This window comes from Rattus norvegicus, chromosome 14 (genome assembly GCF_036323735.1).
Source record: "Rattus norvegicus strain BN/NHsdMcwi chromosome 14, GRCr8, whole genome shotgun sequence".
In the NCBI taxonomy this organism is placed as follows: domain Eukaryota; kingdom Metazoa; phylum Chordata; class Mammalia; order Rodentia; family Muridae; genus Rattus; species Rattus norvegicus.
The window spans coordinates 88,469,116-88,482,292 of record NC_086032.1 but is presented as its reverse complement, the minus strand read 5'-3'; the positions used below and the strand labels follow the sequence as shown (position 1 = coordinate 88,482,292).

At 40.2% G+C, this 13,177-nt stretch overlaps 1 protein-coding gene across 1 annotated transcript in view; it reads right to left on the bottom strand.

Moving 5' to 3' along the window:
- The window catches only part of Abca13 (ATP binding cassette subfamily A member 13), a 502,723-nt gene that overhangs the window by 107,576 nt on the left and 381,970 nt on the right, over positions 1-13,177 (bottom strand). The window contains exons 52-55 of the mRNA XM_063273790.1: positions 12,636-12,792; positions 9,188-9,441; positions 5,121-5,316; positions 2,133-2,242 (exon numbers count right to left, since the gene is read on the bottom strand). Coding sequence (XP_063129860.1) covers positions 2,133-2,242; positions 5,121-5,316; positions 9,188-9,441; positions 12,636-12,792 — 717 coding nt within the window. The remainder of the gene's footprint in view (positions 1-2,132; positions 2,243-5,120; positions 5,317-9,187; positions 9,442-12,635; positions 12,793-13,177) is intronic.

The window sequence follows — 13,177 nt, the reverse complement described above, 5'->3', positions numbered from 1 at the left end:
AGATCCATTCCCTATACAGCCACCAAGTCCAGATACTCTTGTGGATGCCAAGAAGTGCACATTGACAGGAACCTGATATAGCTGTCTCCTGACAAATACAGAAGGAAGATGCTTGCAGCCAATCATTGAACTGAAAATGGAGTGGAAGAGTTAGAGAAAGGACTGAAGGAGGTGAAGGGGTTTACAGCCCCATAAGAAGAACTAAATATTAACCAACCACACCCCAAGAGCTCCCAGGGACTAAACCAGCATCCCAAGAGTACTCAAGGATGGACCTATGGCTCTATCCACATATGTAGCAGAGGATGTCCTTGTGGGACATCAATGGTAGGAGAGACCCTTGGCCCTGTCAAGGCTTGATGCCCTAGTGTAGGAGATTGTCAGGGCTGGGAGGTAGGAGGGAGTGTGTGGGGGTGGGGTCACCCTCTTAGAAGCAGGGGGAGGGGAAATGGGATATAGGATTTCTGGAGGGGAAACCTAGAAAGAGGATAACATTTGAAATATAAATAAAAATATCCAATAAAAGAAAAAAGGAAAGACTGAAGGAGAAAGAAAGGGAGGGAGACAGAGAGACGGAAAGAAAAAAGAAACAGAAAGAAAAATGTGTAGGTAGGTAAGGAAACTCCTTAATTACCTGGGATTGGACACTAGAACTGTCACAGACTAAACAACAAACCCATGTCTATATCCCTGATGTTCTACTGGATTTTACAAGCTCACATATCTCTCAGTCTAGAAAATACTCTCCTAAAACAGAGATTCCTCTGTCCTGTCATTTAGTCACAAATTTAACAATTTTTGTCTAAAATCATTCTATGTGTCATTTCTTCAGACTACATTTTTTCTGAAGATGCTCCATGTACATATAAAATAGCCAAACCTACCAGCCAAAAAAAAAGTTAATGAAATTATCCCTACTGATATTCCTCAGTACTCATAGATAGGTGCCTTGTTTCTTCATCATCAAAGAGCCTTCCTCTGCCAGTGTCGAGACACTCAGCCAGAAAGAGTCTAAATTGGAGATCTCCATTAGGTCTCTCCACTCAGAGCTTAGGGAATCTCATGAAAGAAAGGGAGGAAAGATTGTAGGAGTCAGAGGGGATGGAGAACAGCAGAAGGACATGGCCCACTGAGCCAGTTAAACAGGGTTCACTGAGACCGAAGTATCAAGTATGGGGTCTTGAGAGGTATCAGGTCCTCTGTGTGTATGTTATGGCTATTAGCTTCATGGTTTTGTGGGACTTCAAGCAGTGGAGGAAGGTGTGTCTCTGACTCTTTTTACCTTCCCTTCAGACTCTTTTCTTCCTGCTATGTTGCCTTGTCCAGCCTCAGCAGGAGGACTTTACGCTTGTCTTATAGTATCTTGTTTTGTCATATTTGGTTGTTGTCTCTTGGAGGCCTGCTCTTTTCTGAGTGGAAATGGAGGAGGAATAGATCTGAGGAACTACTGAACTGAAAAGAATATGGAATATATGTGGAACTGAAAAGAATGCTGAAAACATAAAATCTAGACAATGTTCATTACAGGAACATATATTAAGAAATTCTATTTCATCAGGGAAGTAGTAATATACACCTTTAATCCCAATACTTGGGGGACAAAGGCAGGAAGATCTCTGAGTTCGATGCCAGTGTACAAAGAGAAACTCTGTCAAAAAAAGTTAATAACAACAACAGAGAATTTCTATTTCAATGAACAGTCAAAATTAATAACACCATTTACAATAGAACAAAAATGTGTCAGGCAAATAGGGGGTGAAGTACAAACAATAATAAGATTCCGTGTCAATCAAAGTGTATCATTAATTGGGCCAAAACTCTGTGGCTAGCTAAGATAGTCAGGGGAGAACCTAGTATTATTGTTCTGCTAAATACAGGCATGAATGAGTGTGAACACAGATAAGAGACAAAACTAAAAGTAAATACACAGCTATGTAAGCATGCTTGAATTAAAATGGCAAGAATGATGCAAATATTGACAGATTTTCAGATTGAGAAAAATATCATGTCTTATCATGAAAGGCTTGAGCTCCAGCCACTGATACTGAGAGACTTTGCCACTCATTTGGGGAAATGGCAAGCAGACGATGAGTATAGAAGAAAATAGACAAATGATAAATTCTGGTTCATACCCCTGAGGAGTCCTGATCGTGGCATAGCCTGAACTTGGTGGAGTTTCGCCATTCAGAATTTTGAATGTTGTGCTCTTCCCAGCACCATTCACCCCAAGGAGCCCGAAGCACTAAAAATAAAAAGTAAAGTTAGACACAAAGTATAAAGTCCAATCAAATGTTATATTGGAAACAGCATTGCCTTGATAGTATGTTGATGCTTCTGATATGTGATGTTGGCATATTGTAGAACCACTCTACTGTATAGAAGGTAATTTATGCTTTCAGTGCTGTTGTGACACTTGCAAATGAGAAATCAGTATTAATTCAACAAAAGATAAATCTGGATATATAAAACTTAACAAAATAAATTCTAAGTAACAATAATACCAATTATGCAAGATACACATACATACATACATACATACATACATACATACATACATATATACGTACATCATACATAAACAGATAGCAAGTGAGAGATGTGTATATGCACACAGGGAAGTGGGTGGATATAAAATTAAATAAATTATAGACAGAAAAACTGACACAGAGATGATAATTAATGTGTAGATGATAAGAGATGATGATAATATATGTGTAGATGATGGATAGATAAATAGGTAGGTAGGCAGATGGATGATAGATCTTTCTGGTAACTACATGCCTTCATTTTTCCATTGAAGAGGTTGTAAATCCACTTCTTACTCAGAGCCTAAGAAAATCCTCATATTAACTAAGGAAACAAGCTCCAGTTTTATACTTTGACAGTTAGCTGATTTCTCTCTTCAATCTTGTCGTAACGTCTACGTGAAAATTGCTTTCCCACCTCATTCTCTGGACCTGGTATCTGTTTTGTGCCTCTGGATATGATACACTTGAGCATCCTTCCTGGAACACAGATCTTCTCAGACCATTTTCTGATGTCTGAGTGCTAATATATACTGATACCATCTGGCTTCCCTAATATTACAATGGCTGGGTCTACATTTTGTCTTCATGCCACCTCTCACTTGCCTCTATTCTGTGCCTCGGGAAACTACCAATGCCCTGAGTCACCATGCGCCTCTGTCACTGTGCTGCTCCCAACATCACTGAATCTTTCCCCCAGACTATACAGGAGTCTACCTCATTCAGGCCTGCCTGGTCTCACTGGTATCTGCCCAGTAGGATACCAGTAGGATACTACACGGAGCTGAGGATGCCCTATCTCCCTATCCGGACCACCTCTCAGCTTCAGAGCCCAGTCTAATTCTGCCTCAGTGGTAACAATCTTCTGCAGGCCTCCTGTTGCACCCGCTTTCCTGCACTGTTATAAATCACTCCAGCACTTTCTCATCCTGTCCAGACATAGAAAACTATATCTCCTTATGATTTTCTAGTTCCCAAGCAGTTCATGGACTCTTGGAGGAACAGAGACAGACATTTCAGTTATCTTTGTTTTATTCACAGGATCTTACAACGTCCTTCCCATCTAGGCAACCGAATGTGCTGCTCGTAAAATTATAAAAAGAAAGCATCATCCTACAGTTTGGATCTTGAAAGTTCCATGTGCTAAAGACCCATGTGCTAAAGTTATGGTCAGTGGACTTGGAATTACATAGGAGGTGTACATAACTGACCATTTTTGCTCAATAATATTAAGCTATTTCAGGATATTGGAACTTTGTCCCTCCTTTTCCTGTCTTGTTAGCATCTGGTCTGGACATGAGCAGTGTCACCAGCATGTCTCGTTCTCTTGATGCAGTAAGTCTTCAGAGAGGCCTGAGACAATGGAAACCTCCATAACTGTGATCTGAGCTGATTCTTTTCTTGATTTTAACACTGATGACAAATGGAACCTCAACTATGAGAAGCACCATGCCTAGTTCCAAAGTTCTGTTTCTTTCTTTTGCTTTTTTTTCTTTTCTTTTTGCTTAAAACAGCCTTGGATAGTGAGGAAACTAATATTGATTTAAATGTATTTAATTTTAATTCAAAATTTAGTAAGAGATTACAGAGCTAGCTAGCAAAAAATGAATAGAAACAATCACTAGAAAACAATCTTTAATATTTTGTCCAGTTGTCCTAGAAATCATGATTTCAACATTTGCTAATTGCAATGATTTCGAATTGCTTTAGATGGGTCACTCGGTCTCGGTGTACCCCAGGGTATTCATATCTGGATTATCTGCTCAGCCAGAGGGCATAGCTGGTGGCTGACAATGAGATAGCCAGGTAACTATTGGGTTTCTCCAGAACCTGGACCATGCAATGCCAGGTGTGCCTTTATTCCTACCAGTTAATTAAAGATAATCATTTGCAGGATTGATTTTCCCTTATGTATTGAGTCTAAATAAGAGTCAGCTTCTATGCCTTCTGTCAGTTGTGATTAAAGGTTTCTCCAGAACTGCTGTGGTATGTACATTTTTTTAACCCTGCAGGATAACATTCTTCTGGAGTAGCAGTTCTCACTCTGGGTTTTGACCCCTCTGAAGGTAATGTATCAAACATCCTGTATACCAGATATTTACATTATGATTTGCAACAGTAGAAAAAACTACAGTTATGAAGTAGCAATGAAATAATTTTGTAGTTCGGGGTCACCACAATATAAAGAACTGCATAAAAGGGTCACACATTAGAAAGGTTGAGAACCACCATTCGAGATGGACTCAAGGCAAATTGTAGGCCAAGAGAATGGAAGAAGTGGGTTGCATTGTTAACTAAATTTTAAAAACTATTTGTACTCAGTAAAATTTATTCTAAAAGTTAAGCCATTCTTTAAAGTCCTCAGTCACATGAAATTTAAAGAATCATGAAAGAAAATTAGTTTTGAAACAATTGGAAAATTGCCACTATGCTCAGACTCTGTCTCCAACTTTGACCCTGTGACATTGTGAGTCTCTGGACCATATAGGCTGCTTTTTGCTGTCATTTCAGATATTCCAAGACTAGCCCAAAGAGAATTACAACTAGAGTTCCTGAGCTCACAAGAGAAAAGGATAAAGTCTGCAGCTAAGTTACCTCGCCACGTGATATGCCCAGACTAATGCCATGCACAGCCGTCGTCTTCCCCCTGCAAACACCTCTGTAACTTTTACTGAGGTTACACAACACCAACATGTCTCCTCCAGTTCTTCCTTCAAGCACCCTCATTTGCTCCTTTTCAACATCGATGTCCTTAACAGGCTTGACTATGTCCTGCAGGGCAGAGTGGCCCCTGGGAAGATAAAGGCAGAGTTAATTAATTCCCAGCAGGGACAGTCCTTGAATAGTCCCCAAGTGACACTTGTGAAGACCGAAGGCAAAGCTCTCAGACATTAGCAGCATGCGCTGTCAGAACATCTTACCTGAATCATCCTGATTGCCAGGGAAATCAACTTTTCCACACAGGACATCATCTGTTACCGGACCCTGAGAGAAGTCAACACTAGAGGTAGCTTTTAATTTGGGGAATAATAAAGTCATGTCAGACCTTTTGATGAGTGGAAAAAATTTGGATTCCCCTTTTTCTAAATTATCAGTGTATGTGGGTATTTTGGTAAAAACAAAAACCCAGTACCCCAATACAAAACTTACAGTATAAATTGGATTTCATAAAAGGTTAGATAGATGCCTTTTTGCATATCTTACATATAGTATTCAACAGATATTTGCCAATAATATGACCATAAATCTAATCATCATATCTAACAGGTTCACTCTCAGTCTGGGCTATTAAGTCCTCACTAGGATTTTCATTGAGGTATTTTAACCTTCAAGTAAATTTTCATTTCTTCAGTAAACTGCACTGTGCCTCCTTTTAGTGATTAATTACAGACCAAGCACAGTGTCCATACCATACTCACATCAACTTCCTTACCCTCAATAGGATGTGCTATTGTAAACCATATAATCATTTATTCATAGGGAGGGGTCACTTTTATAATACCTTTTACAATTCTCAAATTATTTCAAAACGAAAGAATACTCTAGCTAAGAAAAAATATTCCTGTCAATCCTTAGTCAGTCACTTCCATGACTTATTCTGTGTTATTTTTCCATGTCTGAAATCACAATTTCACAAAACTATAGTTCATTGCATATAAAATACAGGTAAGAGAAGAAGGGGCTGATGTCACTTACATAATATTTAAAGACATATGAAGTGAATCAAAGGAGATAAAAATGGGAGAGAGAGCTATCTAGAGGCTTATTACTGAGGAGCAGAAAGTTATGTGGGCACAGAAAACATAGTTAAGTATTCAATTTAACAATTTAAGAAAGCACTGGATGTGTTAATTCATTTTATGAAATTGCATCCACTAATATCTTTTGGTTTGAGGACTATTTATTTTTAATCACATAAGCACCATCATCTGGTGGTCCCGCTACTGATATTTTAGAGGTCTGCCTCCACAGTTCCCATCCTCTCCCCAGGAAAACTGCCTGGAGATTTTTATGTATGTCTGTAGATCACATCATTGAAACTAAGCAACTCAAGACTTCAGGGAGAAATCAGGTACCACATACTTTCAATTCCCCTTGCTCTGATGGGTGGAGGACAAGCAAAAACTTGTTGGGTAACATCCAAACAAACAAGTTTCTAGTTCTTCCACCTCTGGTTAGCCATCCACCAATCACAAGGCAATGTGCAACAGAAGGATCCAGGTGGGCAGTAGACACAGTAGGGTTGTCCTGATAATTCATCACAACTGGTATCTGAACCATATGGTTGCTCTAACTCTGCCTGCTTATGGAATCAGCACAGCCAAGCTCCAGACAGCAATGAAAAGAGGCCACACAACACACACACACACACACACACACACACACACTTGAGTTGGTTTCTGGTCAGGGCTCTATGCAAATGGAGATCTGTCACTTTAAAGGTAGCAGGGAAATGAAGGTGAAAGCCAGTTCAACTTACAGGACTCCAGTGAAGGAGGTTTCACACTAGTTCCCAGCCTTATGCTGCTAACACATTTCAGGTGGAAAGGGTAAACTCTATTTGGCTCCCATGAGGGGATAGGCTCTTCCCATTCTTTTCCAACTTTTAGCTAGGACTGCTATAATTTTCCCTACGAAGGACTCACTGAACCTTGGCTATTCATATTCAGCACTGATTACTGACTGGGTTCTATTGAGATTTCAATAATAAATTAAGTGGGGCACAATCACTGTGACAGTGAGTCATAAGGGAGCAGAAAGGCAGACAATGTCTCTGATCCTTGCCCTTTCCATCAATATAACATAACACAAATGACTATCTGCTGTGGCTATCAGGGAATTGTTCTAAAGCAGAGCCCGATTAATATCCTCTGAAGTAATGCAAAAACTTTATTCATTGAAGAAAACTCCTTTGATACTGCTGGAGGAGTGAGAAACCTGGAAGCTGCCAAAGGGATTCTCCACTGAGTGTTTCAAGCAGACTGAAGTATTAAGAGACGTATCAGAGAAGCAATTACACTTAAAAGGTGCCCAGAATTCTACTCTGGAGTCAGTCAGCCCTGGGAAGTTTACAGATTCCAGAGTGATCATGGCGAAATTCAGAAGAGTTTTGGGATTTGAATTTTAAATGGTTCTCCACCTTAGCAACCTAGGTGTGCTACGTTAAAAAAAAAAAAGGAAAAGAAAAGAAAAGAAAAGAAAAAAATACATACAAATGGATTGCCTAAAAATATTTACAACGGAGCTTTATATCTGCAACAGATTCTTAAGTAACAAGGTAATAATAGATTTTCCATAAAGAATCCCTGCTTTGAGAGACTGTCTCAGAAAACTATAATTAGAGAGATGAGAGTGAGGGAGACTCGCTGTCTGAAGCAGGAATCATAGCTCCACAGACAAAGGGAGGATCAGTGTGTTAAACAAGAGAGATGGGAGAAGGCAACAGTATAGACCTTGCACATGAAAACACAATTCCTTGTAGATTCCAAATGCATTTTTAAATATTTATTTATTCATTTTGTCTTGGTGGGTGTTTTGTGTGTATGTATGTCTGTACATCCTGTGTGTGCCTGGTGTGCTGAAAGGCCAGAAGAGGGCATCGGATCCCCGAGAGCTAGAGTTACAGATGATTGTGATCTACTGTGTGGGTGGGGAGAATCAACCAGGGTCTACTGGAAGAGCAGGAGGGCTCTTAACTTTATCTGACAAGGTTTTAGAATCTTTGCCAAGCTACCTTAAATAACCTCCGTGTGTGTGTGTGTGTGTGTGTGTGTGTGTGTGTGTGTGTGTGTGTGTGTGTGTGGTGTGTGGTGTGTGTGTGTGTGTGTGTGGTGTGTGGTGTGTGTGTGTGTGGTGTGTGTGTGTGTGTGTGGTGTGTGTGTGTGTGGTGTGTGGTGTGTGTGTGTGTGTGTGTGTGTGTGTGGTGTGTGGTGTGTGTGTGTGTGTGTGTGTGTGTGTGGTGTGTGGTGTGTGTGTGTGTGTGTGTGTGTGTGGTGTGTGGTGTGTGTGTGTGTGTGTGTGTGTGTGGTGTGTGGTGTGTGGTGTGTGTGTGTGTGTGTGTGTGTGTGTGGTGTGTGGTGTGTGTGTGTGTGTGTGGTGTGTGGTGTGTGGTGTGTGTGTGTGTGTGTGTGTGTGTGTGTGTGTGGTGTGTGGTGTGTGTGTGTGTGTGTGTGTGTGTGGTGTGTGTGTGTGTGTGTGTGTTTACAATCACCCAGGTGCTTCCATATTTCTATACACACCGATCTCAGTATCTTCACTTGACAAAGACAAAAGGACTGCACTTGGCAAAGGCATATGGTATCTGCACTAAAGTCCTACACCTTCCTGACTCTAGGAATTAATGCCATTTAGTTATAAAACTGAATTGCTTTATGGTATCAACCAAATTCACTTTTGGTGGTACAAAGTCACTGAAAAAAAAGTGAGCAGATTTAGAGTGGAAAACAAATTGAGACGACTGAGTAACTGAAAGGATTCTTTTAAAGGTTGGCACCTTATCTTTTGAAATTCCTTAAAAAGGAAGCATCAATCTTTAGCTGTTTAGATCCATTCATCATAATGTTAAGCAGGAACATGTTTTTATCTGGCAAACCCCAGGTAGACTCTTCCTCCACTCTTTAATCGAGAGGCAGAGCTGTGCACGTGAACTCTTCAATACATACCTTGGCCATCTTAGGCAGTCTCCGTGTAACAGGATCCTTAAGAGGAGCAGAAACGTGCCCTGCAATGTCAACTCCACGAAGATCCAGCCCAAGAAATTTATCTCAAAGGGACTCACATAAGAATCAATGCCAAAGTTGTGAGTCAGATCATACTTGATCTGATTATAACAGAGTTCTATGAGCCCTTGACCCAGGCAGAATTGAGGAAAAATAGTAAAAACCCACTTGAGGACATCATAGATTTTCTGCAAACTCTGCACAGTGAAAGAGGGAAAAAGATGAAATTAAAAACTATTCATCATTTTATAACATATACCAATAACTTGCTGTTGTTTTGGGTTGGGACTGCAGGTCTAGTCTTCCCTATCCTGGTTCTCAGAGACATTCTCAGACAGCCATGGAGCCAGACAGGATTGCCCCTGAGATCATATGATATGTGTGTCTTACTAGGTTTTGCTTGGTGGAATCTATTGACCCTCTCTTCCTCTTCTCCATTTTGAAGTGGGAATATGTGTCCTAGACCTGTCCCATACATATGATTGTACCAGCTCACAGCTAGAGAGAAGTTATGATGGAATATAATTTTGATTCCCACCCACATCTGAATCTGATGAATTTTATAGATTAGATGCTTTAGAATTGGGGCCACAATAAGTGAAATATTTTAGACCTCCTGTGACAGAATGAGTTTGTAATTTCCACCCACGGAAGACATGAGTCTTGGGAGCCCAGGGGCAGAATGTTATGGATGAAATATTTGTAACCACTCACAAAATATATGTTGAATTTTTATCCCTAATAGGTTAGCCTAGAAAACCATGCCTTTGGAAGGTGGTTTTGGATAGATGAAAACAGAGGAAGAATTTCTACAATGAAATTATTGTAGAACAGAATTATGAGAACAGAAAGTACCACTGGCCATATCTCCGACTTTTTACTGTATCAATACAAAAAAAATTGGCAACTGCCTGTGAGTCTGTAACAAGACTCTAAGGAAAAACTACATCTAAATCCACATTGATCTATGCCTGTGTCAATTACCATGCCATCTGAAAGGATTTCTGTTACTAGTGGTAGTCTTGAACATGGGGAATGAGAGTTAATGACATGATATGGTGACATCTATGTTTCTGAAACTCATTTTAAGGTAGTCACAGTGATTTTTACACAAGTATTGACAAAGGATATGTAATATGTGAATGCAGAATTAATAAAAATACAAATAAATTCATGGATTGACTAATCAATTGTTTGATTCAGGAAGAGTAGTGATTGAGGAATATTAATTAATACATAGAGAAATAGAAACTATAATCTTAAACCTGATAGCATTTTCATAGTTGAAGCAGAGATTTTCATCTGTGGGAGAAAGATACATGCCTGACCGTGCCTCCCAACCCAAGACGCATCATTCTTTAACAGTATATTAGCAATAAGAAAAGAGTCATATTGGCTCTTATTGTGCACATACAGTGATCAACACTGGCTGTACTAGCTTATGACCTGAGAGCCTGATGTCACTCTTGATACCTTTCATTAATTTTACAAGTTCATGAAGCCTTCTAACATGACAATGGACATTCAGTATCAATTAGAATGAATATTTAAACACTGTTAAAAGGCTTTAGCAAACAGTTTCATGATAAGGAGCAAAGGAAAGAGAAAGATCAAAGCAAATCCAGTCAAATGTCCTTCCTTCCTAACTAATTGCTGAGTGACTCAAATACTTTTCTTCCAGGAAGCACCCATTGCCTGCTGACTCTGTAAGATGAGCGGAGCTGTTTTCACTGCAGATAACTCTGCCTTTTTATCTTGCAAGCGATTAGGCTTCTCTGAATGAAAGCATTCCTAGCTAACTTCTCTTCAGTTCCAAGGTTTCACTTCCCCCTTCCTTTTGGAGTTAGCTTGCCCTTATTCTGTTACCTAGCTGACCTGGCTGTTGGTTTCTCCCAGCTCTATCTGTATTGAATCTTCTTTCCTCACTACCACAGTTTACAGCACCTTCAATAAACCATGCCACATTAGAAATCGATGGGGTGGAGCAGGGCCTCTATGTCCCTTCTGCTGATTTCAATATTCTCCTCAAGTTAAAGCCAATCAATTGTTTGGCAAGCTGTCTCTCTAAAGGCTCAGAATATTAATACAGATTAGTGTCAAACTCAATCTGTAAAAAAATAAAAAATCACTGAAATAGATCATTGCCCTCATTGAATGCAAAATTGATATTTACATACTTCATTGCATCTACACAAACATGAAGCACAATAATAAGAGATAATGTTGGCCGTCATTCAAGAGTGTATTAAGTCTGGAGTCGAGACATAAGGAGTGATCCTATCCCAGTGGGACAGGCCTCAGTCTCTCTCCACTGGAAATGGGAGTATGAGCATATCCTTCTACTGGGAGCCTGCCAAGTGACAATGTCACATCCGAGAACTACTGAGCCATAAGAGAGGATGAGAACACAGAGTCTTGTGGACACAATGTGCCCAGAGGTGAGAATAATAAAAATCAGAAAAAGAGAGGACTTAATATGAGAGCTAAGGAGAAGGCAGAAACTGAAGCCTATTTTCACAGATTATGCTGGCCATGATGAGTGACTGGCAGGTGCTTTAAAGCAGAAGCCAAGAGAGAAGACAGCCTCAATAAGGAGCCATGGTAGAGGGAATGAATGGGCTGTGTCTACTGTGTCTACTTGGCCTTAATGCCTGCTAGGCATTTCCCACACAGGGAAAACCATTCCCTGTTGAACAACCCATGCCAAGGGCATCTTTTTTTCCTCTAATACATGGAAAGACACTGGATTAACGTACACATATGCCAGAGAAGACAAAGGAATCCCAGCATGATTCTTCAGGCACACCATCATGTGCTTATGGACAAGGCTGTGGCCCAGCTTACTTAAGATTTTAAGCTATTATTCAGTGGCACTTTGGCAAGACATGCTTTATTGTAGCCATTCCTCTGTCGCCAATAAGTCAATATCTGAGGATCCCTGAGAAGGCCTTTGGGAATGAAACAGTGAACACCTATATGGCCCAGCCCTGACTCATGCAGCTGCCCTTAAAACATCACAGAAATGTTTGCAGTCAATCACTATCCTTAAATGCTTCCTTCCCAAATGGTGGCACTATTTTGAGGGTTTCTGTAAACTTGAGCATGAAGACTCTTGGCTGGAGAGAGTAGAACACTGAAAGCAGACCTTGTAGGGTGTACCTAGATTCTAGGCTCTTCCTTGCACTCAACAGGAGATGAATACCCTCCTCCTACACATAGTTTTGCCAGGCCCTTAGGATAAGTGAAAGCCCTCTTAACTGTGAGTCAAAATAAATCCTTCTTTCTTTACATTGTTTGAACCAGGCTTTTTATCACGGTAGTAACAAAGCAGTGGGCCTCTGCACTCTCCTGTCTCTTGCACTTAGGAAACAGGCCACTGCCACTGAATCACCTGAGCTTTGGAAATGATAGCCAAGAGCCGGGGCATGGTGGTCATCAACATGGTGCACAGGCCAAAGATGAAGTTCAAGGAGATGTAGGAGATGAAGGCCACATCTGAACTAGAAAAGATTCTGGATATCAGATACATCCATGGAATCATTGCATATCTAAAAAGCAGAAGGAAAAGTTATTTTTATTTTCATGAAACATTTCTTCGTATTACAACTGAACTAAAATACAGATGCAATGTTATTAGGATGGCGAGTTTTCCTTACTTTGTGTTATATATATGTCTGCTAAAAAAAAAAAGTCCTTGCAAGGTGAAAGGAAACTATCACGAGGTCTGGGATTTCTGGTGGACTTTGTCCACTTCTCTCAGTAGGACTTCCTATGCTTCTCCAGCCTATTGCAGGAATGATGCCCACTGATTATGGTGGGAATTAGGCGATCTAGAGAATATAAGAATAGTCAGAGCTCTTCTACACAAAGGACATAAGCATAAGCATTGAAAGCTTCATTTCTAGAGTCCCGTTCATTCTAGAAAGTGTGCTG